The sequence below is a fragment of the Balaenoptera borealis genome (assembly GCF_965194805.1).
Source record: "Balaenoptera borealis genome assembly, chromosome: 7".
In the NCBI taxonomy this organism is placed as follows: domain Eukaryota; kingdom Metazoa; phylum Chordata; class Mammalia; order Artiodactyla; family Balaenopteridae; genus Balaenoptera; species Balaenoptera borealis.
In genome coordinates, this window is record NC_138864.1 from 115,204,175 (window position 1) to 115,231,012 (window position 26,838).

The 26,838-nt window shown below is 43.4% G+C and overlaps 1 protein-coding gene and 1 long non-coding RNA gene across 3 annotated transcripts in view; one reads left to right on the top strand and one right to left on the bottom strand.

Annotated features, from left to right (window-relative positions):
* LOC309632627 overlaps positions 1 to 26,838 on the top strand; it is a 364,034-nt gene that overhangs the window by 165,511 nt on the left and 171,685 nt on the right. The gene's annotated exons all lie outside the window — the stretch shown is intronic.
* The window catches only part of KIAA1549, a 145,444-nt gene that overhangs the window by 38,260 nt on the left and 80,346 nt on the right, over positions 1 to 26,838 (bottom strand). Inside the window, exons 10-13 of one of the 2 annotated variants that reach the window (XM_082400255.1) lie at positions 25,282 to 25,466; positions 15,596 to 15,792; positions 13,746 to 13,861; positions 2,174 to 2,376 (exon numbers count right to left, since the gene is read on the bottom strand). In XM_082400255.1, coding sequence (XP_082256381.1) covers positions 2,174 to 2,376; positions 13,746 to 13,861; positions 15,596 to 15,792; positions 25,282 to 25,466 — 701 coding nt within the window. The remainder of the gene's footprint in view (positions 1 to 2,173; positions 2,377 to 13,745; positions 13,862 to 15,595; positions 15,793 to 25,281; positions 25,467 to 26,838) is intronic. The other variant, XM_082400254.1, reaches the window with a different exon arrangement.

Consider the following 26,838-nt stretch of genomic DNA (forward strand, 5'->3'; position numbering starts at 1 on the left):
AAACAAGCCCCCTGCCATGAGACACCCCTCCTCAAAGAGGAAAATCGACACGTATGGAAACACATCCTCGCTGGCTACATGGGGCCTGACCTAGGTCTCCAAGAGCCGGCTGGTTCTGAAGCAGGGGAGGGAGGGAAGTGGGCAGAGGGTGTGCAGGGCAGGCACCAAGGTGCTGAGGGCCAGAAGCAGGAATGTGGATGCAGGTCTGGGGGAACGAGGCCACAGCTCCGGGAGCGGCAGGTCGGCTGAGCTGTCGGGGAGAGCAGACGGGGAATGCTTTCCCTCATGGAGGTGCATCCCCTCGTTTTCCAAGCCCTTACCCCTGCTTCAGAGGACTTAACAGCAAGCGAGATGGAGACAGAGGGAAAAAAGGGAAACCAAACTAGGAATCCGACTGGGAGAAGAGAGCAGGACCAACGTCTAAGACAAGGCGGAAGGCTCCTGGCCACGCCACAGTGGACGAGAAGCCACGTACTCCTTGAGCCTGCTTGAGAGGGAGGGTCAGGTGGAGGAGATTCTTGACAACTTCCCAGCAGGAGAATTCAGCAAGCCCCTCTTACTCTATCAGGATCTAATTGTTCTTTAAAATACATGAGGTCCCCATAGGAGGACCAAGACATGCTAGGAATCTGCACCAGAAGCTCCTAATAAGAAAACGTTTCCACTGAGATGTATGGAGCCTATAGGTAGGTGCACCAGTACTGATAATGCCTCTTGTTCTTAACTTGGGTTTTCACTTTATGCTTTATAATCAATATATATGTTTCCCATACCATATGTATGCATCAAATACATTTTAAAGATAGTAAAAGAAAAAAGGGGCGATGAGTGCTATCACCGCACTGGTGAGCTCATTCTCTTCTTTTTTTGGCCACACGGAGAACCCACTCCAGGGTGCTTACTCACGGCCGTGTGAGGCACATGCAACGCAGGACTGATGGGGAGAGGTCTAGGCTAGGACCGGGGTCCTGCAGCGCCAGGGCTCCCGAGCATCCGTGAGAAGGAACAAGCACGTGTCCCCTTGAACCCATGACGCACGTTCTTCTGGTCACGTCCTTGGCAAGGAGCCAATGAGGTGTGGAGAGGAGAGTGTGTAAGAACTCTTGCTAAGACTTCTGTAAGATGATCCACTTTAAGGATTCAACTGTATCCATTATTACTTCACCTGGCAGAACTCACAAGAGCAGCAGGTGTTTCTTAGAGGCAAGAAACTGACAGTCATGATGCTACCATGTGGGCAACCCTGAACAGCATTCATTCCACTCATGGTCCAGCCCAGGTCAAACTCCTCAAGTTCAAGTTAACAGTGACCTGACCTGGCCTTCTGGTTCCCCAAATCTTAGGAGGAAAGCAGATCTAACTCACTGTTCCAGGAGTCACTGGAAATACAGTTTCTTCCCAAGACTTACCTAGATATTTGGGGCCAGAGCAGATCTATCAGGGATCACAGAGTCTACTGTGGTCCCAAGATTACCCCACATTCAACGATTCACTAGGAGAACTCTCCGGACTCAGAATGTTAAGTCCAATTTATTACAGCAAAAGGATACAAAGCAAAATCAGCACAGAGGAATGGCACACAGGGTGAGGTCTGGAGGAAACCAGGCACATCTTCCAAGAGTCCTTTCCCAGAAAAGTCATGCAGGATGTGAATTCCTCCAGCAACGAGTTGTGACAACACATGTGAAACGTCTACCAGGGAAGCTCATTAGAGACTCAATGCCCAGGACATTTACTAGAGGCCGGTCACACAGGCACCCTCTGCCTAGCAGGTACCAAAATTCCAGACTCCCAGAAGAAAGAGTTGTTCATCATAAATCATGTTGCTTGTACAAACAGTTTAGGCACGGCGAGCCACTCCATTCTGGGAATGGTGGGAATCTTTCCAAGATCCAAATCCCCAAACCCCAGCCATGGGCTAAGGTGGACTTTTTACAGATAGCCGCCCCTGGTCTTTAATCTGCACATCCACCAGTGTGCCTACTGGTGTCCTTGAATGGTATCTGATCTAAAAACACTGAGTACCAGATTTAATATTAAGAACATCTGTGAGCAGCTCATATCTTTAGCTCATATTTTTGACACTAACTTTCATTTTTAAGCAGTGAACAAATCAGGATCTAAGGTGTTTTTTTTTTTTTTTACTAATGTACTTTTTCATAAAACCAAATACCTCTTTGTTAATTTTGTTGGTTTCTGCCACTCGGTCGGCCAGTATGGGGTGCGGAACTGGAGGTGCTGGGATGGGCTGCATGGCGATCAGCTGAATCTTATTGGGGACCCGCCGACTGGCCTCCGAGGAGCGGGAGATCCTGTCCACGTGCTCGAAGATGGAGGCTGACGAATGCTGCTCGTTCCCCGAGCTGGGTGCTGCCCCTGGAACAGAAGGAAAAGCAAAGTTAAGAAATAAAAGTCATTGTAAAGAAAGAGCAAATCATCACAATTATGGATTTCTTAAAGAATCGTCAGAGGGGCCCCTGACCAAAAACATATCCCCAACTCCATGGCAGAGTACTTGAAATGTCACTATTCGAGCTTAAATTGTCTGGGTTAAGTAGTGTCTCCTTCAGCCTTATTACAAATTACAAATATCCGTAGGCAGGATATGAAAACCACTATGACATTTTGTGCCCCAAAGGGTCCTGTTTTGTCTAAAGGTGTTTCAAAGTCTTCAGTAAGACAGGGTAAAGGACAGGAGAAGCCTGACGTGGGTAGGCCAGTAGCAATTTAAGAACTTGGAGGACAACACTTATGGCAGCTCTGAATGTCCATGCTCATTTGAAGTGATATAAATTTAGTTGCAAGGCAATTATACTGTTGAGATAACAAAAGACCAGGGGATTGTGGACCTGCCGGCAAGTACCGGTGAATGATTAAGGCTTCTGGCTTTTCAGTTCTGATGAAGAAAGAAAATGAAGAGTTAGGAGAAGAAAAAGCTGCTGCCTGCACGGAATTAGTTCCCACTTTAAAAACAGATGAAGAGAACACTGAAAAATGGTTAAAAGGGTAAATTGTATAGTACGTGTATTTTACCACAATGAATTATTTTAAGTAACCAGAACTGCAAAGAAGAAAAATATTCAAATGTATAGAAAAAAAGATAGAAAAACACTTTTAAGAGAGACTGTATCTTGGTATAATGAGTAATGTTCTCTAATTTCTTATTTTCTGTAATGTGGATTTTCTCTAGTCAGTATTACTTTTATAAAAGAAATAATCCTAATAAACTCTAATTTTAAAAAGGCAAAGAAGGTCTTCCCTGGTGGTGCAGTGGTTGGGATTCTGCCTGCAAATGCAGGGGACACGGGTTCGAGCCCTAGTCGGGGAAGATCCCACATGCCGCGGAGCAACTAGGCCACAACTACTGAGTCCGCGTGCCACAACTACTGAGCCCACGTGCCACAACTACTGAAGCCCACACGCCTAGAGCCCGTGCTCCGCAACAAGAGAAGCCACCGCAATGAGACGCCCACGAACCACAACGAAGAGTAGCCCCCACTCACCGCAACTAAAGAAAGCCCGCATGCAGCAACGAAGACCTAATGTAGCCAAAAATAAATTTAAAAAAAAAAATTTTTTTTAAAGGCAAAGAAAGAGATGAAGAGGGGCTGAATGGATAGAAAGAACTCTCCAGTTAGACACACTAAGATCCCTGATGCCCTCCCTCTAAGCCACAGGTCACCTCTGGACGCTCTGGACACTGCTTGAAAATAAATGGCCAACAGGCCAAGAGAAGGAGTGAAGGCATGTCGAAACTGTTTTTAAACAAAAGCCTAAGGTTTGAAACCTCGAGCATAAGTGAAAAATATACAGGTTTCCCCTCAGTGTAAAAAAAGTGTTGAGCAAGAGGGCAGACAGCAGAAGCAAGAAGAACTACAATACTGCAGCCTGTGGAACAAAAACCACATTCACAGAAAGATAGACAAGATGAAAAGGCAGAGGGCTATGTACCAGATGAAGGAACAAGATAAAACCCCAGAAAAACAACTAAATGAAGTGGAGATAGGCAACCTTCCAGAAAAAGAATTCGCAATAATGATAGTGAAGATGATCCAGGACCTCGGAAAAATAATGGAGGCAAAGATCGAAAAGATGCAAGAAATGTTTAACAAAGACCTAGAAGAATTAAAGAACAAACAAACAGAGATTAACAATACAATAAGTGAAATGAAAACTACACTAGAAGGAATCAATAGCAGAATAACTGAGGCAGAAGAACAGATAAGTGACCTGGAAGACAGAATGGTGGAATTCACTGCTGTGGAACAGAATAAAGAAAAAAGAATGAAAAGAAATGAAGACAGCCTAAGAGAGCTCTGGGACAACATTAAACGCAACAACATTCGCATTATAGGGGTCCCAGAAGGAGAAGAGAGAGAGAAAGGATCAGAGAAAATATGTGAAGAGATTATAGTCGAAAACTTCCCTAACATGGGAAAGAAAATAGCCACCCAAGTCCAGGAAGCACAGAGAGTCCCATACAGGATAAACCCAAGGAGAAACATGCCAGGACACATAGTAAACAAACTGGCAAAAATTAAAGACAAAGAAATATTATTAAAAGCAGCAAGGGAAAAACGACAAATAACATACAAGGGAAATCCCATAAGGTTAACAGCTGACTTATCAGCAGAAACTCTACAAGCCAGAAGGGAGTGGCATGATATACTTAAAGTGATGAAAGGGAAGAACTTACAACCAAGATTACTCTACCCGGTAAGGATCTCATTCAGATTCGATGGAGAAATCAAAAGCTTTACAGACAAGCAAAAGCTAAGAGAATTCACCACCACCAAACCAGCTCTACAACAAATGCTAAAGGAACTTCTCTAAGTGGGAAACACAAGAGAAGAAAAGGACCTACAAAAACAAACACAAAACAATTAAGAAAATGGTAATAGGAACATACATATCGATAATTACCTTAAACTTGAATGGATTAAATGCTCCAACCAAAAGACACAGGCTTGCTGAATGAATACAAAAACAAGACCCATATATATGCTGTCTACAAGAGACGCACTTCAGACCTAGGGACACATTCAGACTGAAAGTGAAGGGATGGAAAAAGATATTCCATGCAAATGGAAATCAAAAGAAAGATGGAGTAGCTATACTCATATCAGATAAAATAGACTTTAAAATAAAGAATGTTACAAGAGACAAGGAAGGACACTACATAATGATCAAGGGATCAATCCAAGAAGAAGATATAACAATTATAAATATATATGCACCCAACATAGGAGCACCTCAATACATAAAGCAAATGCTAACAGCTATAAAAGAGGAAATCGACAGTAACACAATAATACTGGGGGACTTTAACAGCCCACTTACACCAATGGACAGATCATCTGAAATGAAAATAAGTAACGAAACAGAAGTTTTAAATGACACCATAGACCAGATAGATTTAATTGATATTTATAGGACATTCTATCCAAAAACAGCAGATTACACTTTCTTCTCAAGTGCACACAGAACATTCTCCAGGATAGATCACATCTTGGGTCACAAATAAAGCCTCAGTAAATTTAAGAAAATTGAAATCATATCAGGCATCTTTTCTGATCACAACGCTATGAGATTAGAAATGAATTACAGGGAAAAAAACGTAAAAAGGACAAACACATGGAGGCTAAACAATACGTTACTAAATAACCAAGAGATCACTGAAGAAATCAAAGAGGAAATTAAAAAATACCTAGAGACAAATGACAATGAAAACACGACGACCCAAAACCTATGGGATGCAGCAAAAGCGGTTCTAAGAGGGAAGTTTATAGCTATACAAGCCTACCTAAAGAAACAAGAAAAATCTCAAGTAAACAATCTAACCTTACACCTAAAGAAACTAGAGAAAGAAGAACAAACAAAACCCAAAGTTAGCAGAAGGAAAGAAATCATAAAGATCAGAGCAGAAATAAATGAAATAGAAACAAAGAAAACAATAGCAAAGATCAATAAAACTAAAAGTTGGTTCTTTGAGAAGATAAACAAAATTGATAAGCCATTAGCCAGACTCATCAAGAAAAAGAGGGAGAGGACTCAAATCAATAAAATCAGAAATGAAAAAGGAGAAGTTACAACAGACACCGCAGAAATACAAAGCATCCTAAGAGACTACTACAAGCAACTCTATGCCAATAAAATGGACAACCTGGAAGAAATGGAAAAATTCTTAGAAAGGTATAACCTTCCAAGACTGAACCAGGAAGAAACAGAAAATACGAACAGACCAATCACAAGTAATGAAATTGAAACTGTGATTGAAAATCTTCCAACAAACAAAAGTCCAGGACCAGATGGCTTCACAGGTGAATTCTATCAAACATTTAAAGAAGAGCTAACACCCATCCTTCTCAAACTCTTCCAAACAATTGCAGAGGAAGGGACACTCCCAAACTCATTCTATGAGGCCACCATCACCCTGATACCAAAACCAGACAAAGATACTACAAAAAAAGAAAATTACAGACCAATATCACTGATGAATATAGATGCAAAAATCCTCAACAAAATACTAGCAAACAGAATCCAACAACACATTAAAAGGATCATACACCACGATCAAGTGGGATTTATCCCAGGGATGCAAGGATTCTTCAATATACGCAAATCAAGCAATGTGATACACCATATTAACAAATTGAAGAAGAAAAACCATATGCTCATCTCAATAGATGCAGAAAAAGCTTTTGACAAAATTCAGCACCCATTTATGATAAAAACTCTCCAGAAAGGAGGCATATAGGGAACCTACCTCAAAATAATAAAGGCCATATATGACAAACTCACAGCCAACATCGTTCTCAATGGTGAAAAACTGAAACCATTTCCTCTAAGATCAGGTACAAGACATGTTGCCCACTCTCACCGCTATTATTCAACATAGTTTTGGAAGTTTTAGCCACAGCAATCAGAGAAGAAAAAGAAATAAAAGGAATCCAAATTGGAAAAGAAGAAGTAAAACTGTCACTGTTTGCCGATGACATGACACTATACACAGAGAATCCTAAAGATGCTACCAGAAAAGTACTAGAGCTAATCAATGAATTTGGTAAAGTAGCAGGATACAAAATTAATGCACAGAAATCTCTTGCATTCCTATACACTAATGATGAAAAATCTGAAAGAGAAATTAAGGAAACACTCCCATTTACCATTGCAAAAACAACAAAAAAATACCTAGGAATAAAGCTACCTAGGGAGACAAAAGACCTGTATGCAGAAAACTATAAGACACTGATGAAAGAAATTAAAGATGATACGAACAGATGGAGAGATATACCATGTTCTTGCATTGGAAGAATCAATATTGTGAAAATGACTATACTACCCAAAGCAATCTACAGATTCAATGCAATCCCTATCAAATTACCAATGGCATTTTTTATGGAACTAGAACAAAAAATCTTAAAATCTGTATGCAGACACAAAAGACCTCGAATAGCCAAAGCAGTCTTGAGAGAAAAAAATGGAGTGGAGGAATCAGACTCCCTGACTTCAGACTATACTATAAAGCTACAGTAATCAAGACAATATGGTACTGGCACAAAAACGGAAACACAGATCAATGGAACAAGATAGAAAGCCCAGAGATAAACCCACCATGCTCCTATGGTCAACTAATCTATGACAAAGGAGGCAAGGATATACAATGGAGAAAAGACAGTCTCTTCAATAAGTGGTGCTGGGAAAACTGGACAGCTACATGTAAAAGAATGAAATTAGAACACTCACTAACACCATACACAAAAATAAACTCAAAATGGATTCGAGACGTAAATGTAAGACCGGACACTATAAAACTCTTAGAGGAAAACATTGGAAGAATACTCTTTGACATAAATCACAACAAGATCTTTTTTGATCCACCTCCTAAATAAAAACAAAAATAAACAAATGGGGCCTAATGAAATAAAAACAAAAATAAACAAATGGGGCCTAATGAAACTTCAAAGCTTTTGCACAGCAAAGGAAACCATAAACAAGACGAAAAGACAACCCTCAGAATGGGAGAAAATATCCGCAAACGAATCAACGGACAAAGGATTAATCTCCAAAACATATAAACAGCTCGTGCAGCTCAATATTAAAAAAACAAACAACCCAATCCAAAAATGGGCAGAAGACCTAAATAGACATTTCTCCAAAGAAGACATACAGATGGCCACGAAGCACATGAAAAGATGCTCAACATCACTAATTATTAGAGAAATGCAAATCAAAACTACAATGAGGTATCACCTCACACCAGTTAGAATGGGCATCACCAGAAAATCTACAAACAACAAATGCTGGAGAGGGTGTGGAGAAAAGGGAACCCTCTTGCACTGTTGGTGGGAATGTAAATTGATACAGCCACTATGGAGAACAATATGGAGGTTCCTTAAAAAACTAAAAATAGAATTACCATATGATCCAGCAATCCCACTACTGGGCATATACCCAGAGAAAACCGTAATTCAAAAAGACACATGCACCCCAATGTTCATGGCAGCACTATTTACAATAGCCCGGTCATGAAAGCAACCTAAATGCCCATCAACAGACGAATGGATAAAGAAGATGTGGTACATATATACAATGGAATATTAGTCAGCCATAAAAAGGAACGAAATTGGGTCATTTGTTGAGACGTGAATGGATCTAGAGACTGTCATTCAGAGTGAAGTAAGTCAGAAAGAGAAAAACAAATATCGTATATTAACGCATGTATGTGGAGCCTAGAAAAATGGTACAGATGAACCAGTTTGCAGGGCAGAAATTGAGACACAGATGTAGAGAACAAACGTATGGACACCAGGTGGGGAAAGCGGTGGGGGGGTGGGGTTGGTGGTGGGATGAAGTGGGAGATTGGGATTGACATGTATACACTGATGTGTATAAAACTGATGACTAATAAGAACCTGCTGTATAAAAAAATTTTTTTAATTTAAAAATTAAAAAGAGGGCTTCCCTGGTGGCGCAGTGGTTGAGAATCTGCCTGCCAATGCAGGGGACACGGGTTCAAGCCCTGGTCTGGGAAGATCCCACATGCCGTGGAGCGGCTGGGCCCGTGAGCCACAATTACTGAGCCTGCACGTCTGGAGCCTGTGCTCCGCAACAAGAGAGGCCGCGATAGTGGGAGGCCTGCGCACCGCGATGAAGAGTGGACCCCACTTGCCACAACTAGAGAAAGCCCTCGCACGGAAACAAAGACCCAACACAGCCATAAATTAAAAAATAAAAAAATAAATTAAAAAAAAAAATTAAAAAGAAAAAAGTGTTGAGCAAAGCAGTAAGGAGTAGTAGTTGATATTGTATAGAAGGAATGCACATCAGTGGTACATAAATCTTTGTACTTCCTCTCAGTTTGGATTATATGCATTTGCTATCCCAAGTGATTAGAAATTATGTGCATAGTTCTGTGAATGAAGACATCTCTCTTGTGGAGGAGGCCTACTTCTCTGGATTCAGGCTATTCTCCAGCTTTCTCTCCCTGCCTGGAGGGAGCCTGACCATTTGCACAGTACAAGCACAGCCAGACACCGCCATTCATCCCTGCAGCTACTCAGATTACAGGCAAGAAGCCTAGAAGGAGATAATTAGCTTCACCAGATAAGGCTAGCCTTGCTAACCCAAACTTTTAAAGTGACAGCAAATGTCACAAAGGGTGTCCCATTAAGCTACTGATACCTAAGGCTGAGACTGCTTTCCTCCAGGATGGTAACAAGGTCAGGGTGCAAAGGTGACCAGGAAGAAAGGCCTCTCCCCCCGTGCTGTCTGCCTGCCTGGGTCCAGGGAGCTGCCGGCCTGTGAGTGACTCTTGTCCGTGCCCCATCCCACTCCCCACCTGGATCCTCGCTCTATAATTCACCAACTGCAACAGGAGAAGCAGGGGACATGCAGAAAACCCTCAACTTCTGTACTGCCTGGAACCCAGCCCTTCCAAAAGGCTGAAAAGAGCAGTTTTTTATTTGTCATATTCATATATTATATATACACACATACATATATCTCCATACATATATATAAATAAACTGGGTTATTATATATAGAAATATATATATAATACATATTATAAACATTTATTTTTATTGTTTGCTATGCATTGCACAATTTTTTTTTTTAAAAAACTACCTGGATAATAACGACCAATGGAAAGTACAAGGGCTACGTAGAGATCAATACTGTGTGAATCCTGCCTTAAGGCAAGTAGGGACTTTGGATTAAAGTCCTTTCTCTTCAAATATTATAAAACAAACAAAATATATATATATATATATATAAAATGATAGAAATTACAGTATAGGAAAATGCCCACAAAGCAGAATGACACAGGAAAAGGCAATCTGAATTACTGAAATACCGAAGCAACAGAACATTTTTAAAGAAATATTAGTTTCATTATCTATAGGTAAATACATCACACTGCATTAATACTAAGCCTGTGACCCACATTAATATCCTGTGAGGCAGGGATCACATCTGTCTCTTCGTCTTCATCCTATCCCAGCACCTAACCCATCACAGGCCCTTAGTAAACATTTGCTAACTGGATGAGTAAATGACTAGCCATCTCAACTAAGTTTATAAAATTCTACCTCAAAGAGGTCTCTGGGAATTCACTATAATGAAAAGAGGAGAGTTATAATTTATGGTCTCAATCATTTTATAAATGTGTCCTCCACAATTACTTGAAAAACTCTGATGTTATATGTAGTCAAAAGAGTCACCCTACAATGTTGTTAAAAATTTAATTTGCTTTGCAAACTCTTTAGCATGTGCAAAAGTAAATGCCAGCTTAGTTCCTATGTGAGAGTCCAAAATCTGGATTTGTTGAATTCAAATTAATGAAGTTCTAACTACTTAAAAATCACAGCCTTGTATACATGCAACCTACGGAGAGCATAAAGAAAATACTCAGCATTTAGCCATCCTTACCTACGTGGTTTATTCCTGATAATAAAGAGGAGACAGAGAAAACTAGAATTATGCCTGGACACAGCACTGGTAGCCTGAACGTAGCTGCCTTCACTTAAGGAACGTGTGTTACTCCAAACCTCAGCCGTCTTCACAACTTTGCTAAGGGAAAGCAGTGGTAATGATGTGACTTATTCTAAAACTTCAATAACTGTGAACGCAGGGACACTGAACACAGAGTGAATAACCTCATAAGGGTCTCGAAGGTTGTAAAGGTATGCAACATGGTCTAGCCACCTTCCAAAACTGGTTAGCTGGGAAGGAATAAAGTACAACCCTGAATTGACCCAGAACCAAAACAATGGTCTTTTCTCAGCTTCCATTGCAAGGTGGGCCCTGAAAATGCTGGATGACTTGTGACAGCCATCGAAAGCCTTGCCAAGGAGTCTAAAGAGACCCAGCAGCTATGCCACCCGCCGTCGTGAGCGGCAACAGTGGTCCCAGGGCAGCATGCAGGAGGGACCCAGAATTGTTCTCAAGCAATCTTCCGCCTCCATTAATTTGCATTTCATTAGGATTTGCAACACAAGATGGATTTTTATGTGAATTACAAAATAATTTAAAAGCTATGAATAAAAATTCAGAATATTTTTATAGGGTATTTAATTAACTAAGTTCTAGGCAAGCAATAAAACACCTTTATGGCAGCATTAAAATTTTAAAGAAGTAAATAAAGTTTTGCAGGTGAATCGATATTTGTAGTGAGAAAACCATCTTTCTAAAGCATGAAAATAATGTACAAATTCTGGTGCATTTTCAAATCAAAATAGCGGCATCTGAGCTTCTAGGACCCACGAGAACATCTAGCCCTCTTGTCTCCTTCCATGGTCAACTCTGAGTCGAGTCCCAACACTGACATGCTTACTACTTGGATTTTAAATATATGTTGAGAGTGAAATTTGATTTTTGTTAGCCATGTAGAATATACTGGTTCTAATACTATCAGTAAGGACTTAAAAACAGGAACTAAAAGCAAGATTTTCTCAGATATGCAATTAACAGAAATTAAGAAACTCCAGAGCTGATTTTTTTTCCCCAAATATTTCTTTCCCAGAATGAAAATTAGATTTTAATCCTGTCTATCTGAAACAGTACACCTGTTACCATAGTGCTAAATAATTTTTAAGATTCTATGAAATTAGAGCTAAAGAAAAAATTCTTTATTCACCCCTTATTCTAAGGGGTATTTTTTTAACATTAAAAAAGAAACAACTAGAAGAAACTGGAAGGAATCTCAAAAACCAGCTAGTTTAGTCCCCACAGGAGCCCCAAAGACTAAGGGACATACAAAGTCACAAACACGACAGTGACAGAACAGGCCCTCCAGCTTCCAACCAGAATCCATTCATTTACAGAATATGGTTCACTCTGTACTGCATCTTTATACAAAGAAATTTGTGATGAAAATATAAGTATAAAAATTACTCTTAAAAATGATATCCTGGGAACTCCCTGGCGGTCCAGTGGTTAGGACTCCACGCTTTCACTGCTAAGGGCCTGGTCAATCCCTGGTAGGGGAGCTAAGATCCTGCAAGTGGCGCAGCCAAATAAATAAATAAATAAAAATAAAAATGATATCCTGAGGCACCTGAAGCATAAATAAAGCTCCAGCAAGTATAAGAGCTGTACCAGCACATTTAACAGAATCTATTCAACTAAAACCAAGCTACCTTGTCATCAGGCCAAAAAATGCTCCAAGTCTACTAAGACCTATGGGCTTAGTTCTACCGCAGGGCATAAGTTTTATGACAATACTCTTTAAAAGGGGAGTGAAGTACAGTTCATACGTGGCCTAAGGAGTTACAGCATCTGACAACACATGTAAATATATGCTAAACCGTCTAATCACACTCAATTATTTCCGGAAGACAGATCTAGGACCAGGACCAAATGTAATGCACTTGGACCTATGAGAAATAATCAACTTTCTAACAGTGACAACTGTGAGACACTTGAACAGGCTCCCAAAAAGGTCACTGAATCCTGGATGCAGTTTTTGAGACTCTGGTTTTAGTTTGATTCCTCCTTGTCCTTCAGAGAGGAAAATCATTAGGAGCCGCCACTAGAGTAGAAGGTGACTGTTAAGGGCTTCCTTGGTGGCGCAGTGGTTGAGAATCTGCCTGCCAATGCAGGGGACACGGGTTCGAGCCCTGGTCTGGGAAGATCCCACATGCCGCGGAGCGACTAGGCCCGTGAGCCACAACTACTGAGCCTGCGCGTCTGGAGCCTGTGCTCCGCAACAAGAGAGGCCGCAACAGTGAGAGGCCTGTGCACCGTGATGAAGAGTGGTCCCCGCTCACCGCAACTAGAGAAAGCCCTCGCGCAGAAACGAGGACCCAACACAGTCAAAAATAAATAATAAATAAATAATAAATAAAAATTTAAAAAAAGAAGGTGACTATTAACCTCAAAATATATCGGTGAATCTCTAACTTCTAGCATGGCCCCATCCCAATGCAGACACAAAAACAGTGTTAGATGGTGACAGTCAATCTGAGAAATTCACTAAACGAACGATGAATATTCTACTGCACAGGTTTTGTTTTTTTTTAATGTTCTGCATTTGAAGTAGTATAAAACCCTAGTCTATTGGAACCTCATAATTACTTTTTTTTTTTTGGCCACACCGCATGGCTTGTGGGATCTTAGTTCCCTGACCAGGGATCAAACCTGCAGCCCACAGCAGTGAAAGCACGGAGTCCTAACCACTGGACCACCAGGGAATTCCCTCATAATTACTACTTTTAAAGTGGAGAACAAGAAGGGTCACAGACCACTCTGCAGGGCTCTGTGGGACTTGCCATCGGTCACCGCTCCTGGAGTCTTGTCCCCTGCTTCCCTCTCACTGGACTCTTCACTTACTGTAGAGTCAGCATCTGAGGGAGAAACTCTGCAGACACAAAACAAATACAAACATTAGGAAAAAGAAAGAAAGCGGGGGAAAGGTCACATTCATTTGGATGTGGAAGTCAGGCTTCCAGGCAAAAGTGGGAGAAATCAAACAGTCCAAAACATTGTTTCGTGGCCTGGCATCTTCAAGGACCACATTAATAGCACAAAGTCACCTTGTGAAGACAGCTTGACACAGCTGACTAAATGGCTCAGTGGGCTCATTTCAACACATGGTAGGAAACCAGGTACCCAGTGGAGGATGGTCCCCCAGCTCCCTGGGCTTGGACTTGCAGTCTGAGGCTGGCGTGGGTTGGGTTAGAGGATCTGGAGTTCAAGCTTGGTTAGGCGTTAGCTGGGTCTGCAGAATTCCTAGGAAGCCAGGGTAGTTCTGCAGTCACCCCATACATAACTCCAAATCTTTGGAAGAAGCCTACACTTACAATACAAAGGCAATGATTATCGCTGAGATTTGATTCTATATATAAAAAGCAAGGGTGTCACAGAACCCAGGTTGCACCAGGCTAGTGAAAATCCTTAATCAGTTAACACTCCTTCTCTTTGGGCTTCCTGAAATGCCGAGACATTCCGGTGCCCCTGAGACATGCTAAAATATGATATTAACCATGCAGAACATTAAGATGTTGTGACTAAATGTTTAGGATGAGGTTACCAGAGGAGAAAAACGACCCTGCTATATTGTACTAGCATATTCAATGATCTTTAAGGATTTGATTTACTCTCACTCTGCAAAGTAATGAAGCAAATGATCTCTCTCTACATTATTCATCTTATTTTGTAAAGAGTGTGTTCTAACATTCATTAAATTCTTAAAACTAGGCCAGAAACCCTGGAGTAGGTTTTTTGTTAAGTCAGAAATTATAATATCATTTTGAATGTTGGTATGATCACACACTTTCCCCTTCTCAGCAGAAAATCGGGATTTGGGGTTCCAAAGCTCAAAGGAAAGCTGATAATCCGAGGCTTCAACACCAAAGCCTGAACATGCTTTAATCTAAAGTCAAGTTAATAAAACCTGATTCTGAACCGTGTCTTCACACAGCTGTAGCCCGTCTCACAGGGTCACAGGGCCACGGTAGGTAGTCTGTTAGCAAGCAGTTCTCTGTGCACTTAATTTTGATAAGTGGAATGGGAATTAACTGGGAATGGGGAGCTGGGCAGGGGGAGGCGATGAAGAATCCATGCACACACGCTAACAAGGGTGACAAGAGGAACACATGGAGAAAAGCCAAGCAAGGAAAGAAGGATATGATGAAGGTCACCTGCAGACCGAGCAAGGAAGCCACAGCTCCAGTGGCTGGCATAACGGGCAAGGGCAGACCTGATACTGGCTGAGTGTGTATCATAGGCCATGCATTTTTTTATACATTATTCCTAATACCACCTCCAGAGGGCCTGGCATGGTCACCCCACAATATGTACCCTAGAGCTGGTCAATCCCTAATGAAGTTCCAGGCGGACCACCAAACCATGACGGACAGTGATTTATAATCTTGAACACTTTGGGGAAGGAAAGCACACAGGCCTCCTTTGAGAGTCCATTAGAGTGGATCAAGAGCCATCAGGTTCGTTGACTTTGGGCAAATGTTGTCAGTCTTCCAGGCTGCAGACCCGGACAACACTCACCATCAGCCTTTCTGCTACTGGAAACTGACACATGGAAAAGAGAAACGCGTGCCACGATAGAGAACAACACAGAAAGCCCAGTAAGAACCTTCCTCTGTGACGGACGTTCTTGGAAGGGATCTTTGCCTTCGGGCTCGGCACATCTCCATTCTCAGAGGGCGTGGTGTGGTCCTTCACAGGTCCTGGCAGCGGTGCTGGCTCGTGAATGATCAGTATGTCATCTTTATTGTGCTGACCCAGATGCTGCTTAGCAAAGTCGAAGCCCTTCACACTAGGGATCTGCAACTGAAACAGACACACACAGACACACACACACACACGGGAAATCAATCTGAATCCGAGGACTGTAAGATGAGATTGTGAGGGCTGGCAAGATTGTGAGTGCCAGCTTCTGACCCAAGACTGTGCTTGCAATTCTACCCAACCGGCTCAACATGCATCTCTAAAGCATTGACCTGTGCAAGGTTTATACCTAGAGTTTGCAGAAAAGACAGATACTTGCTACAGATTCAAGTACAAGGATTAAATATTTAGACCATAATACAAAAGACATCACAAGACAATCCCTGACCGCTGTCACAGCAGCTACACAATTCCAGAGGGTGACGTGGGGTGAGATATTCTTCCTAGAAATTGGGGACTTGTGCCAGGCCTCAGAGGACAGGCCGAACTTGGAAATAAAAAGAGGTGGCTACACAGAGATTGTTCTAAGTTGTGTCAAGGACCAGAGAAGACTTGAGGTTTGGGAGAAGATTACATTAGCTGCACTTGAACGGTCAGGATGTAGGGGAATGAGAGAAGGCCAGGCTGTACGTAGATGACTCCACATGCCAGCTGCTAGAGCAGAAAACCACTAAATGTTTCTAAAGAGGCAGATTTCTAAAACGCAAGCATTTAGGACAAAAGGAGACCAGTCAGAGGGTCCAACAGTACTATGTGCACAAAATGACAAAAGCCTGGGCCCAAACCTCCACAATGAAAATGGGAAGAAATGAAAAGCTCTGGAAAATGGGAAGGAATGAACAGCTCTAGAGACCAGGCAGAAGGACATGGAAGCTGAACACAGACTCGAGAGGCAAAGGGGAGAAAGACTCCAGTGCTGACATGAAGCTGCATTCGGGGTATCCCAAACAGTAGACGTGACATTAAGAGGAAAAGGTGAGTTGCAAAGGAATGATGACAAAGAGGTAAAAAGACAGGTTTCGCTCCACACATGCTTAGTTTGAGATGGCAGGAAAAGCTCTGAAGAAAAGTAGCTCAGCGTAGCTGGAGACAGAGGACAAGCTTGGGGGAATTCTCAGGCTGGAGGTGTGACCTTGAGAGCATCTGTATAGAAGGTGACACATAGGGGAGTTGAGATTTTCCAAGATGAAAACAGAGCCTATGGATAAAACGTTGGAGAACATCTAACAGTTTGCGGCTAAGAGGAGGAAAAGGAAGCAAGGAACAAAACAGACGACTTCAAAGAAACAGAAGAATGTGGACACTTCAATGTAACAGAAGCCAAGGGAATAAAGAATTTCTAGAAAGGAGTGGCCAACGGAGGTAATGGGGTCACAGAGATGAAGGAGAGAGGAGTCTTCTCAAGTGCACCCCTCACACTGGTGGATGCAGAAGCCCTACCAGGGGATACCGGGTACCAAGAGCAAACCCACAACAAAAACCCTGTGAGCCCTGCGACCACAGAGTCCAGGGTCAGCTTCTAGGCCTGTGCTAAGACAGAAAGAGGTCTGAAGAGGTACAGGAACGTGGGCAATAAAGGTGAGGCACTATTTTGGCGACACTGAAAGTGCCAGGGGTAGGTGTTAGCCGTTTCCTTTATTCGAGCTTACAAAGTAGAGGAAAATAAACCACATATTAATAGTTGTACCAAGGGTCTCCTTGGGAGGACCCCCACATGCAGTCCCATCGGGCTGAATTCCACACCCACAGAGAATCCTATCAGTCAGAAGACAAAGGCTAACCCATCTAAGGAGCTGTTCTAGACAATATACTGCATGTAGAAGTGAAAGGTTTTGGCATATTTGTGCTAACTTTATGCACAGATGAGTGACAACGTCAATGGCTTCGATTTGTGATCTCTTAAGGTCTTTTAGCACTAAAAATCTAGGCTGGATGAGTAGAAGGAAAGTAGCCTGCAATAATGGCTTATGCCAGCAGAGGGGGACAGAACTTACTATAAATAGAGTTCACAAAGATACTGCTCAGAAACAAAAGGCAGAGACTGGCGTGCCTATATTTTCTAAGTTAATGATATCGTGTTACCAGCAGTCTACTTCACCACACAAGGGCAGATTGTGAGTGGCACGCAGTCCTCGGCTCACAAACGCTGTTTCCCAAACAATGAGCCCAAACCTGCAGCTCCATGACTCCCCCCGACCTACCAGCCATCTTCAGCTGGGCTCCCCAAATCTCTGGGGGTGTATACCTTCCTAGGGGCATGTGGCCCTTTTAAAGGAATCAAATTCCAGACAACTTCTGTACATAAACTTCTGGTTTCTCCTTTCTGAAGAATCCTTCTTCTACTTCATAGAAGAAGCACACCGTCATCCGTGTGTCTGCTTTTACCCCAGCTGCACCTCATTTTAGCTCCATAAGGTGCCTCTAAATGAAAGAATAGGGACGTCCTTGGTGGTCCAGTAGTTAAGACTCCACCTTCCAATGCAGGGGGGTGCAGGTTCGATCCCTGGTTGGGGAGCTAAGATACCACATGCCACGGGGCAAGTAAGCCCGAGCGCTGCAACTAAGACTGGACGCAGCCAAAAGTACATAAATAAATAAATATTTAAATAAGTAAGTGAAAGAATAACAGATATAATCAATAGTCATTTAATCATCAACATCACCTCTTTTGCAACTTAGATGATTTGCTTTACCAAAATTGGAGGAGGAGCCCCAGATTGCCTCCTCTAAGCAAAGGTCTCCAAAGTGATAAGGGAAAAATATGGACAGTACTGCTTCCTTGGTGCAGTCTGTACCCAAGTCCAGGAACTAAATGCCTTCCCTGACACGATCTCAGGTTCATGTAAGAAACATATTGTACGTATGTATATGTCACAGGGAAACAAAATTTGCTACCCCCAAATGTCTCTCTGGCATGCGGATTATTTCAAGCTGAAAACAATCAAGGCCCAAAAGACTCAGGAAGAAAGTTTGATATTTCCTTCCCCCACCAACTGCCTAACAGAATATAGACAGAGGACCTATTCCAGAAAGAGAGCTATCACCACTCCTCTCTGCGTCCCCTGTCTCTGACTGGCCTAGCAGGCATTTGTTTAGCAAACATTTGCTTTTCCATCTCCATGTGAACTGCCTTCCTCCCCTCTGAAGTCCCAAACCACCACCAACATCCTCTTTTGTCTTTAGCTGAAGGTGATAGATATTTAAGGTGAGGGTTTTGGTCACTTTGGTGAGTTACTCAGTTCTATACATGGGTCTCTCCCATGTATACATGTTATTAAACCTTTCTGTGATTTTCTCCTGTTAACCTGTCTCAGGTCAATTTAATTTGTAGACCAGCCAGGAAAACCTAGAAATTTCTTCCTCCCTGACAATGTCAAAATGCTTCATAAATGCCAAGGCACCATGCAAATGAGATTGACAGCAATGTTATTGCTGTTGGTCAATGAAACATCAAGCAGTTAATATAGTCAGCTGAAAGTTCTCAGAGACCAGATAAAGCTATAGATACAAATTTAGATACAAAATTTTGTAATTCAGCAACAGGACATGACACGTGGTAGACCCTCAATAAATATCTGATGACTGAATGAATTTCAAAAAGGTCAGTTGAAGCATCAAACTTACTGGATTTCGTGGGGAACCAAGAAAAGGGTAGATGTCATATGAAATATACATCCGTTATAGCCTTAAAGTCCTGCTGGCTTTCGTTAATTCTGACTAATATCTTTTTTTCTGGTAAGTTTTTTTTTTCTTTTTGGCTTGTCTTTATGGAAATGCGGTTAGTTTTTTTTTATGTTTTTTATTTATTTATTATATTTTATTTATTTATTTTTGGCTGCATTGCTGTGCACGGGCTTTCTTCTAGTTGTGGCGAGAGGGGGCTACTCTCCGTTGTGGTGCATGGGCTTCTCATTGCGGTGGCTTCTCTTGTTGCGGAGCACGGGCTCTAGGCCCACGGGCTTCAGTAGTTGTGGCATGTGGGCTCAGTCATTGTGGCTCGCGGGCTCTAGAGTGCAGGCTCAGTAGTTGTGGCACCCGGGCTCAGTAGTTGTGGTTCGCAGGCTCAGTAGTTGTGGCTCGCAGGCTCGAGAGTGCAGGCTCAGTAGTTGTCGCACACGGGCTTAGTTGCTCCACAGCATGTGGGATCCTCCCAGACCAGGGCTTGAACCCGTGTCCCCTGCCTTGGCAGGCGGATTCTTAACCACTGCGCCACCAGGGAAGCCCCCCGACTAATTTTTATTTTATTTATTTTTTTAAATAAATTTATTTATTTTACGTATTTATTTTTGGCTGCGTTGGGCCTTCGTTGCTGCACATGGGCTTTCTCTAGTTGCGATGAGCAGGGGCTACTCTTTGTTGCGGTGCGTGGGCTTCTCATTGTGGTGGCTTCTCTTGTTGCAGAGCACAGGCTCTAGGTGTGCGGGCTTCAGTAGTTGCAGCACGTGAGCTCAGTAGTTGTGGCTCGCGGGCTCAAGAGCGCAGGCTCAGTAGTTGTGGCACACGGGCTTAGTTGCTCCGTGGCATGTGGGATCTTCCCAGACCAGGGCTCAATCCCATGTCCCCTGCCTTGGCAGGTGGATTCTTAACCACTGCGCCACCAGGGAAGCCCCCCGACTAATATCTTTAAATACGTTCATTAGATCCCTGACATCTCTCAGGCTGGGTGAGTCACCTCCTTTTATAACAATAGAAGTTTTTTTGCTTACACACAAAACAAACGCCATCTACACAGAAGGAAAAAATTAGAGAAAACACTGTCCTCCTCACTTACGGAACTGGCTCCTTTGGTTTCATCCTTATTTTCTGGAACACTTTTTCTAGTTTTTCCAAGTCTTAAAAAAAATCTAGAGTTAAGTTTGGCTGTATTGTGCCTCCAGCCTCCACATGCAGAATAAGCGTCAGTCAGCATTTTATAAAAGAGTCATAGTTCATTAGTGCCTTCAATATTCCCATTAGGACCCAGGTTTTCTGAGGAAACATGGCTCTTTCGTTCCTTCTTTCTTTAATATATCACAGAAGGGACAGACCCCGTTGTCTGTATCTCCTCGGAATATGTCGCTGACAAGTCAGGGTGGGCTGGTAGAGCAGGTCAGCCGAGTAACAGGAGAGACGCCTGATGAATTTTAAAACACGTAAGTCATAAATATAATGTGACCCAGATGGAACACGACAGAGTGAAGTCCCCAGTACTCGGGTTAGCCTGAACCCCTGGGAAGGAGCAGTTAAGATGACAAGAGAAACCACAGAGCAAATCCCCAAAATGGCTGAATAAAAATGCGCAGCCTTGGGGGCTTCCCTGGTGGCGCAGTGGTTGAGAATCTGCCTGCCAACGCAGGGGACACGGGTTCGAGCCCTGGTCTGGGAGGATCCCACATGCCGTGGAGCAACTAGGCCCGTGAGCCACAACTACTGAGCCTGCGCGTCTGGAGCCTATGCTCTGCAACAAGAGAGGCTGCGATGGTGAGAGGCCCGCGCACCGCGATGAAGAGTGGCCCCCGCTCGCCGCAACTGAAGAAAGCCCTCGCACAGAAACGAAGACCCAACACGGCCAAAAATAAATAAATTAATTAATTAATTTAAAAAAAAAATGCGCAGCCTTGACGAGAGAGCCATTGTTTAAGCGCTTGCTGTTTGATGGGTGCGGTGTGTGAAAAGTCACTACAGCCACCACGCTGCTTCCATTCAGGAGGTGAAGACAAGGCGGACCTATTGCCATCTGCGGGTCTCCACGGCGGCCCAGCATGGGGCCGCTGGTCACCCTGAGGTCCGGGAGGTGGCGAGCAGGCCTCCAAGATTGTCCCGCCCCCAGGCGGCAGCAAATCACGTGGGTGCACGGAAACCACCAACACTTTAGCTGTTACCAGGATCCTTGCGGAGGGGGACGAGATGAACTCGGCCCAGATGGAAGAAACGCTCTTGGAGCTTCGCTTCAACCCGTTGAGCCCCTTCAGTGGTGGTTCCAAACACAGATGTGTCCAAGCTCCTCCCCCCGCCCCCGAGACCCCCTCAGTGGCTGCCAGGGCCTACAGCGTCACCTCCGCCCCCTGACGTGTCCCATAAACCCCTCCAAGAATGGCTCTTGCCTACTTCCGTGGCCTCGGTTTTGGCTGTGCCCGTCCTCCCACTCACCTCTGCTCCGTCCCTCCTGCCTGGGCCCACGTCACCTCCTCAACCTCCAGACGCAGGAGCGGCTGCCTGTTGCCCGTACTCCCGCAGCGCCCTGGACAGACTTCCGCTGCTGCGTGTCAGCTTTTAGCTGCTTGCCCTTCCCCCTTGTGAAAGCCCGCGAAGGCAGGGACCGCGTGTCATCTGTGCTCGTCACCCAGCCCAGCCCTGCTTGGCTGAGAGCGAACGCTCAGCGTCTGGTGAATGAACATCAGCGGCTGAGGCAGCTCCATCTGGCTGCCCACAGTGCCAGCCGGCTAGGAACCAGGGTCCCAGGCCAACCAGGGGGTGTGGCCTGTCCCCGGCAGAAGGAACAAGTTTCCGCAGGGCCGGCAGCATCTAGCCAATGCCGTTCATGTCTTTAAATAGAACCTCAACAGGGCGAGGCGGGTCCAAGCTGCAATTTTACTGGGAGCAGTAAAAAAGTGATGCCTTTGGGCTACAGATTAAAGGGAATACAGATAAAAGAAAGACATGGGTTAGGGGTTTTTTTCTTTATCATTAGAAATTTTAAAAGACCCTGCTTCAGAATAAGACAGAATGGCCTCTCTCATCATATTTCAAAACTAATCTACTCCCAGACAATATGAAGAGGTTTCCTTCTGCTTACAAGAAGAAGGGGGTGTGGACTTTGGGTCAGCAGATTTATCGTTTCCAGATGTTTGCAGCTCTGGGATTTGCTAGAAGATTTCAGAGAGTAGTGGTGAAGCGCCGTCAGGGGGGCGGGGTGAGCAGAGCGTAGAGAGAAAACACAGAGCCGCACAAGAAGGAAAAAGAGCTCTCGCAGTCACAGGGAAGACAGCATCTTTGCAAAGTGCCCCAAGGAATGGGCTGGAGGCCCTTCACTATGGCCAGATAATCTTAGAAGAAACGCTTATGAAGTAGAGATATTTATTTTTAAACTAAATAGAAATCATCATTTTCTTACTATAAAAGCATGACAAGATCTATATGGTGAGAGCCTCTGCCAGCAAAACAAAGACCCTCCTATGCTCCTAACAGGGTCAGAAAACACTTGTTCTCTCAGGGAGTCCTCCATGCAGAAGACCGTTCCTGCAAAGATGCTGTAAAAGGGAATGCACAAATCCAGGCAGCTCTTGCAGAAGAGGGACTCCAAAGGCTTGAAGTCCTATTGGAAACTGTCCATTTCGATGTACAGCAACATCTGGGACGTGAGACTCTTTCAGAAGTAAAAGTGGGAGACGGCGAAAGCTTGCGGAAGAGTCTGCTGTGAACTCAAGGGATGCTGTCCTCTGATAGTTTACTGAAGTAACAGACAATGGATGAGCTTCCACAGGAGTGTTTATGTTAGGAAGCACGGCACGTTACTGACCTAAATATATAACCATCTACACTGGTCAAATCTCTCTGTAACAACACTCTTTCACCAGAACAAAAGCATTTCCAAACCTACTGTTGATCTCATTACGATGAAATTCACACTGTGAATCATTTAGTATAGTAAGGACTTTTTTCCAGGTTTTCTCCATGCTATTCACCAGTCTAACAACAAAACGACCTTAGCAGACTATGTAAATAATAAATGAAGATAGGTAATAAATATAACCTTAGTAGAAACTGCTTCCAAAATACTGGGTAACCATAAGCTTGCAATTTAATCAAGAGTTTGCATTTCTGGGGGCTTCCCTGGTGGCGCAGTGGTTAAGAATCCGCCTGCCAATGCAGGGGACACGGGTTCGAGCCCTGGTCTGGGAAGATCCCACATGCCACAGAGCAATTAAGCCCGTGCGCCACAACTACTGAGCCTGCGCTCTAGAGCCCACGAGCCACAACTACTGAAGCCTGTGTGCCACAACTACTGAAGCCCACGCGCCTAGAGCCTGTGCTCCGCAACAAGAGAAGCCACTGCAATGAGAAGTCCGCACGCTGCAACGAAGAGTAGCCCCCGCTCTCAGCAACTACAGAAAACCCACGTGCAGCAGTGAAGACCCAATGCAGCCAAAAAAAAATTACATAAATGAATAAATAATTTATTTAAAAAAAAAGTTTGCACTTCTTACTTAATTTGTAAGAAAAAGAATGCTCTTCATTTACTTTTACAAACAAAATGAATTTTAAAATAACACTTATTTTTTTCATCCATCAGGTCTAGGTTGATAATGTGCAGAATTTTTTTATACCCAGAAAATCAGAGTAAAATTAAAAGGTTAATAGGGCGATCCTTTACTTCTTGTTCTTCTGCCCCGGGCTTGCTTTTTCTTAGCAAACTTTTAGAGTCGAGTGAGTCCTCTAAATGTGTGAGACCCATAGTGGGTACATGTTAATAAACAGAGTCCACGACCACCACTTCCCACGCCCCGGGTGTGGCTGACCAGCATGTTGTGCTCAGTGTTTGCACCTAACGAGCTCTTCTCTTACTTGGCACGTTCTTGCTCAGCGGGGAGCTGCAAGCTGACCAAGAGGCTATGTCCTCGCTCTGAAATTTGTATGTGACAAATACTGCAGAAACTCTCTCGAAACCTAAGTGTGAGAAGGGAACTGCTGTTACCATAAAAACTAAATTGAATGCCTTGGAAAGACATGGAAAAGGAGCTGCTAAAAAAAAAAAGAAAGAAAGAAAGAAAAAAGAAACTGCTGTCAAAGTAGGCGTACGAGAATTAATTCTAAAAGACTGCAGAGTAGGGTGGGAGGGGGGGATACTGAAAAAAATCTAGAAAATTTTGTACTCAGGTTGCTTTGCTCTTTCCTAAAGAAACCCAAACTGGAAACTGCAGCTGATGCCTTATGTGTGTTGCTTCTTCACAAGAAAGACCACACAGAATTCCTTTTGGTAGACTGACACTCCAAATTTTTTTTAAAGATTGTCAAATAAAGACTAATTTTATATATATATATATATATATATATATATATATATATATATATCTGTGTGTCTGTGTGTCTGTGTATATATATCTATAAAGTTAAAATGTTTAAGGCATGTGTTACCATTTTTTAATGATTATGTGGTCTTGATCAAGGTGGACAACTAGTCTTGCAATATGCTGGACGGAAAATAAAGGAGCCGGCCAGCAGAGCTGCGTATGAAAGAAATAGATACACAGATCAAAGAAAATCTTCCTTGGCTCTTGTTCTCTGAAAATATCCAGGGTTAATATAGATCAGAATTCATACACAGAATGGATGTGATCTTCTCACTGAACATCTCAAAAATAAAATCACAGTGGAACTCAGAGCCCACAGCATTGCTGAGCCTTTACACAGCTTCATTTCCTGGGCATGTATTTAATACTACAGAAGACCTGGGTTTCTAAGCAAACATGGAGGCAAAGGGACACCACCACTAAAGCTAAAAGATTTCCTGACCAGCTCTCTCCCCTGTCCTTCAGTACCAGGAGCCTGACCTGCCCTACCCCAGTCCACAAGACGCTCACGTGAACGCGAGGGCAGGGGTCTGTCCCTTACCTTCTGACGCTGCTGAATGTTGGCCACGGTGTCAGGCTGAAAGTCCAATTTGTCCGTGCGGCAGAGTTTCCAGTAGAGGATGATGACGATCACCATCACCACCAGCACCGGCACGACCACGCCCACGATGACCCAGAGGTTGCTGCTCTGGGACTCAGGGGACGGCCTCTTCACCCTGTCCACAGCTGCAGACGAGGAAGAAAGGCCTCTCAGTGAGTCCTCTGCACTCCTTTACTGGACAGCCCTTCTGGGCAGTAAATGTGCCCTCTTCCATGAGAAACCCCGGAAGTCCCTGTCATTTCAGCTCAAGACAACTGGGGAGAGACTATGGTCTCCTGATGACAGGGAATGGGACGCAGTAAACAAACACAACACGTTCCATCTACAATAGAGTAGGGATCACAGTAACATACATGACGTGTCTAAAGGAACGTGGCTAATTCAATGGCAAAGTGAGGTTTATTCCACGTCTCCTGATGTCCAGTTTATTCTACCAGGTCCCTCTCTAAATTCTCACTGCAGGAATGTTGCCATACCAAAAACTAGAAGTCCCAGTAAGCAGTCTGTGAGCACTGCCTTCACTTCCTTACCCAGATCTCTCCCTCAACCCTTCAATTAAAACATGACTTTTAACTGAAACTGCTACACCAGTTGTCAATTTTAAAATTACATTAAATCAACTTACTTATTTTGAATCCTCCACTCCCCAACCTCCCCACTCCCACCCCTGCCTCAGCCCCCCATCTTTCACGGCCTTGGACGATGATGCTTCAATTACTCTGTCCTCCTTAATTTCCTTCACCAGCTCCTCTCCCTAACCCGGCCTCCCAGTTCTGGACCCTCATCCTCTTCATTCCGTACTCATCCTCTCGCAAGATTCAGCTCTTCTTAAAACTGCTTCCCTGGTCCTCTTAAAGCTCAGGTTCCAATCACCAGGCTCTGAAAACCAGAATGCCCCCCTTCCCTGCCCAACTCTCTCATCTGTTAGGGCCACTTCACAACGACCTCTCCATGACCACACTAGATTCCCCTTGTCTAAGTTCTTTTGTCCTTGGTTGTCTTGGTCTTGTAAATGGCACCTCGTTATTCTTCTACAATGCATTTTATTACATAAATGTACCATCCTGATATACTATATACTACTTTGCTCATTAATATGGTCATGACTCTAAGCCTTGTCTCTTCAAATATATATCAGTCTTCCTGAGCATAGACTAACTTTTACGCTCTTTTCATATCCTATAATGGTTAACACGTGCTACGGGATCAGAATGTTTTTACTCAAAGATGTAACAATAAAAAGATGCTTAGTGCTGGTTTAAGTTTGGGTTTAGGCCCCTTAGAGAGTGACCAGGGAGGGGAGCAGGCGCTCTCAAGCACAAGCACTATGAAAGAAGCACAAATCACAAAGCAAAGACTATGCGGGAAATGCAGAAAGTGGCAAAGTGTTAAAATTTTGCATTTTTTCATTTGACCTGAATATAGTTTGTATATGGAGTTCATTTTGCATGAAAACAGCTGACAATATAGGAGTGACACAACCAAACTGAGGAGCTG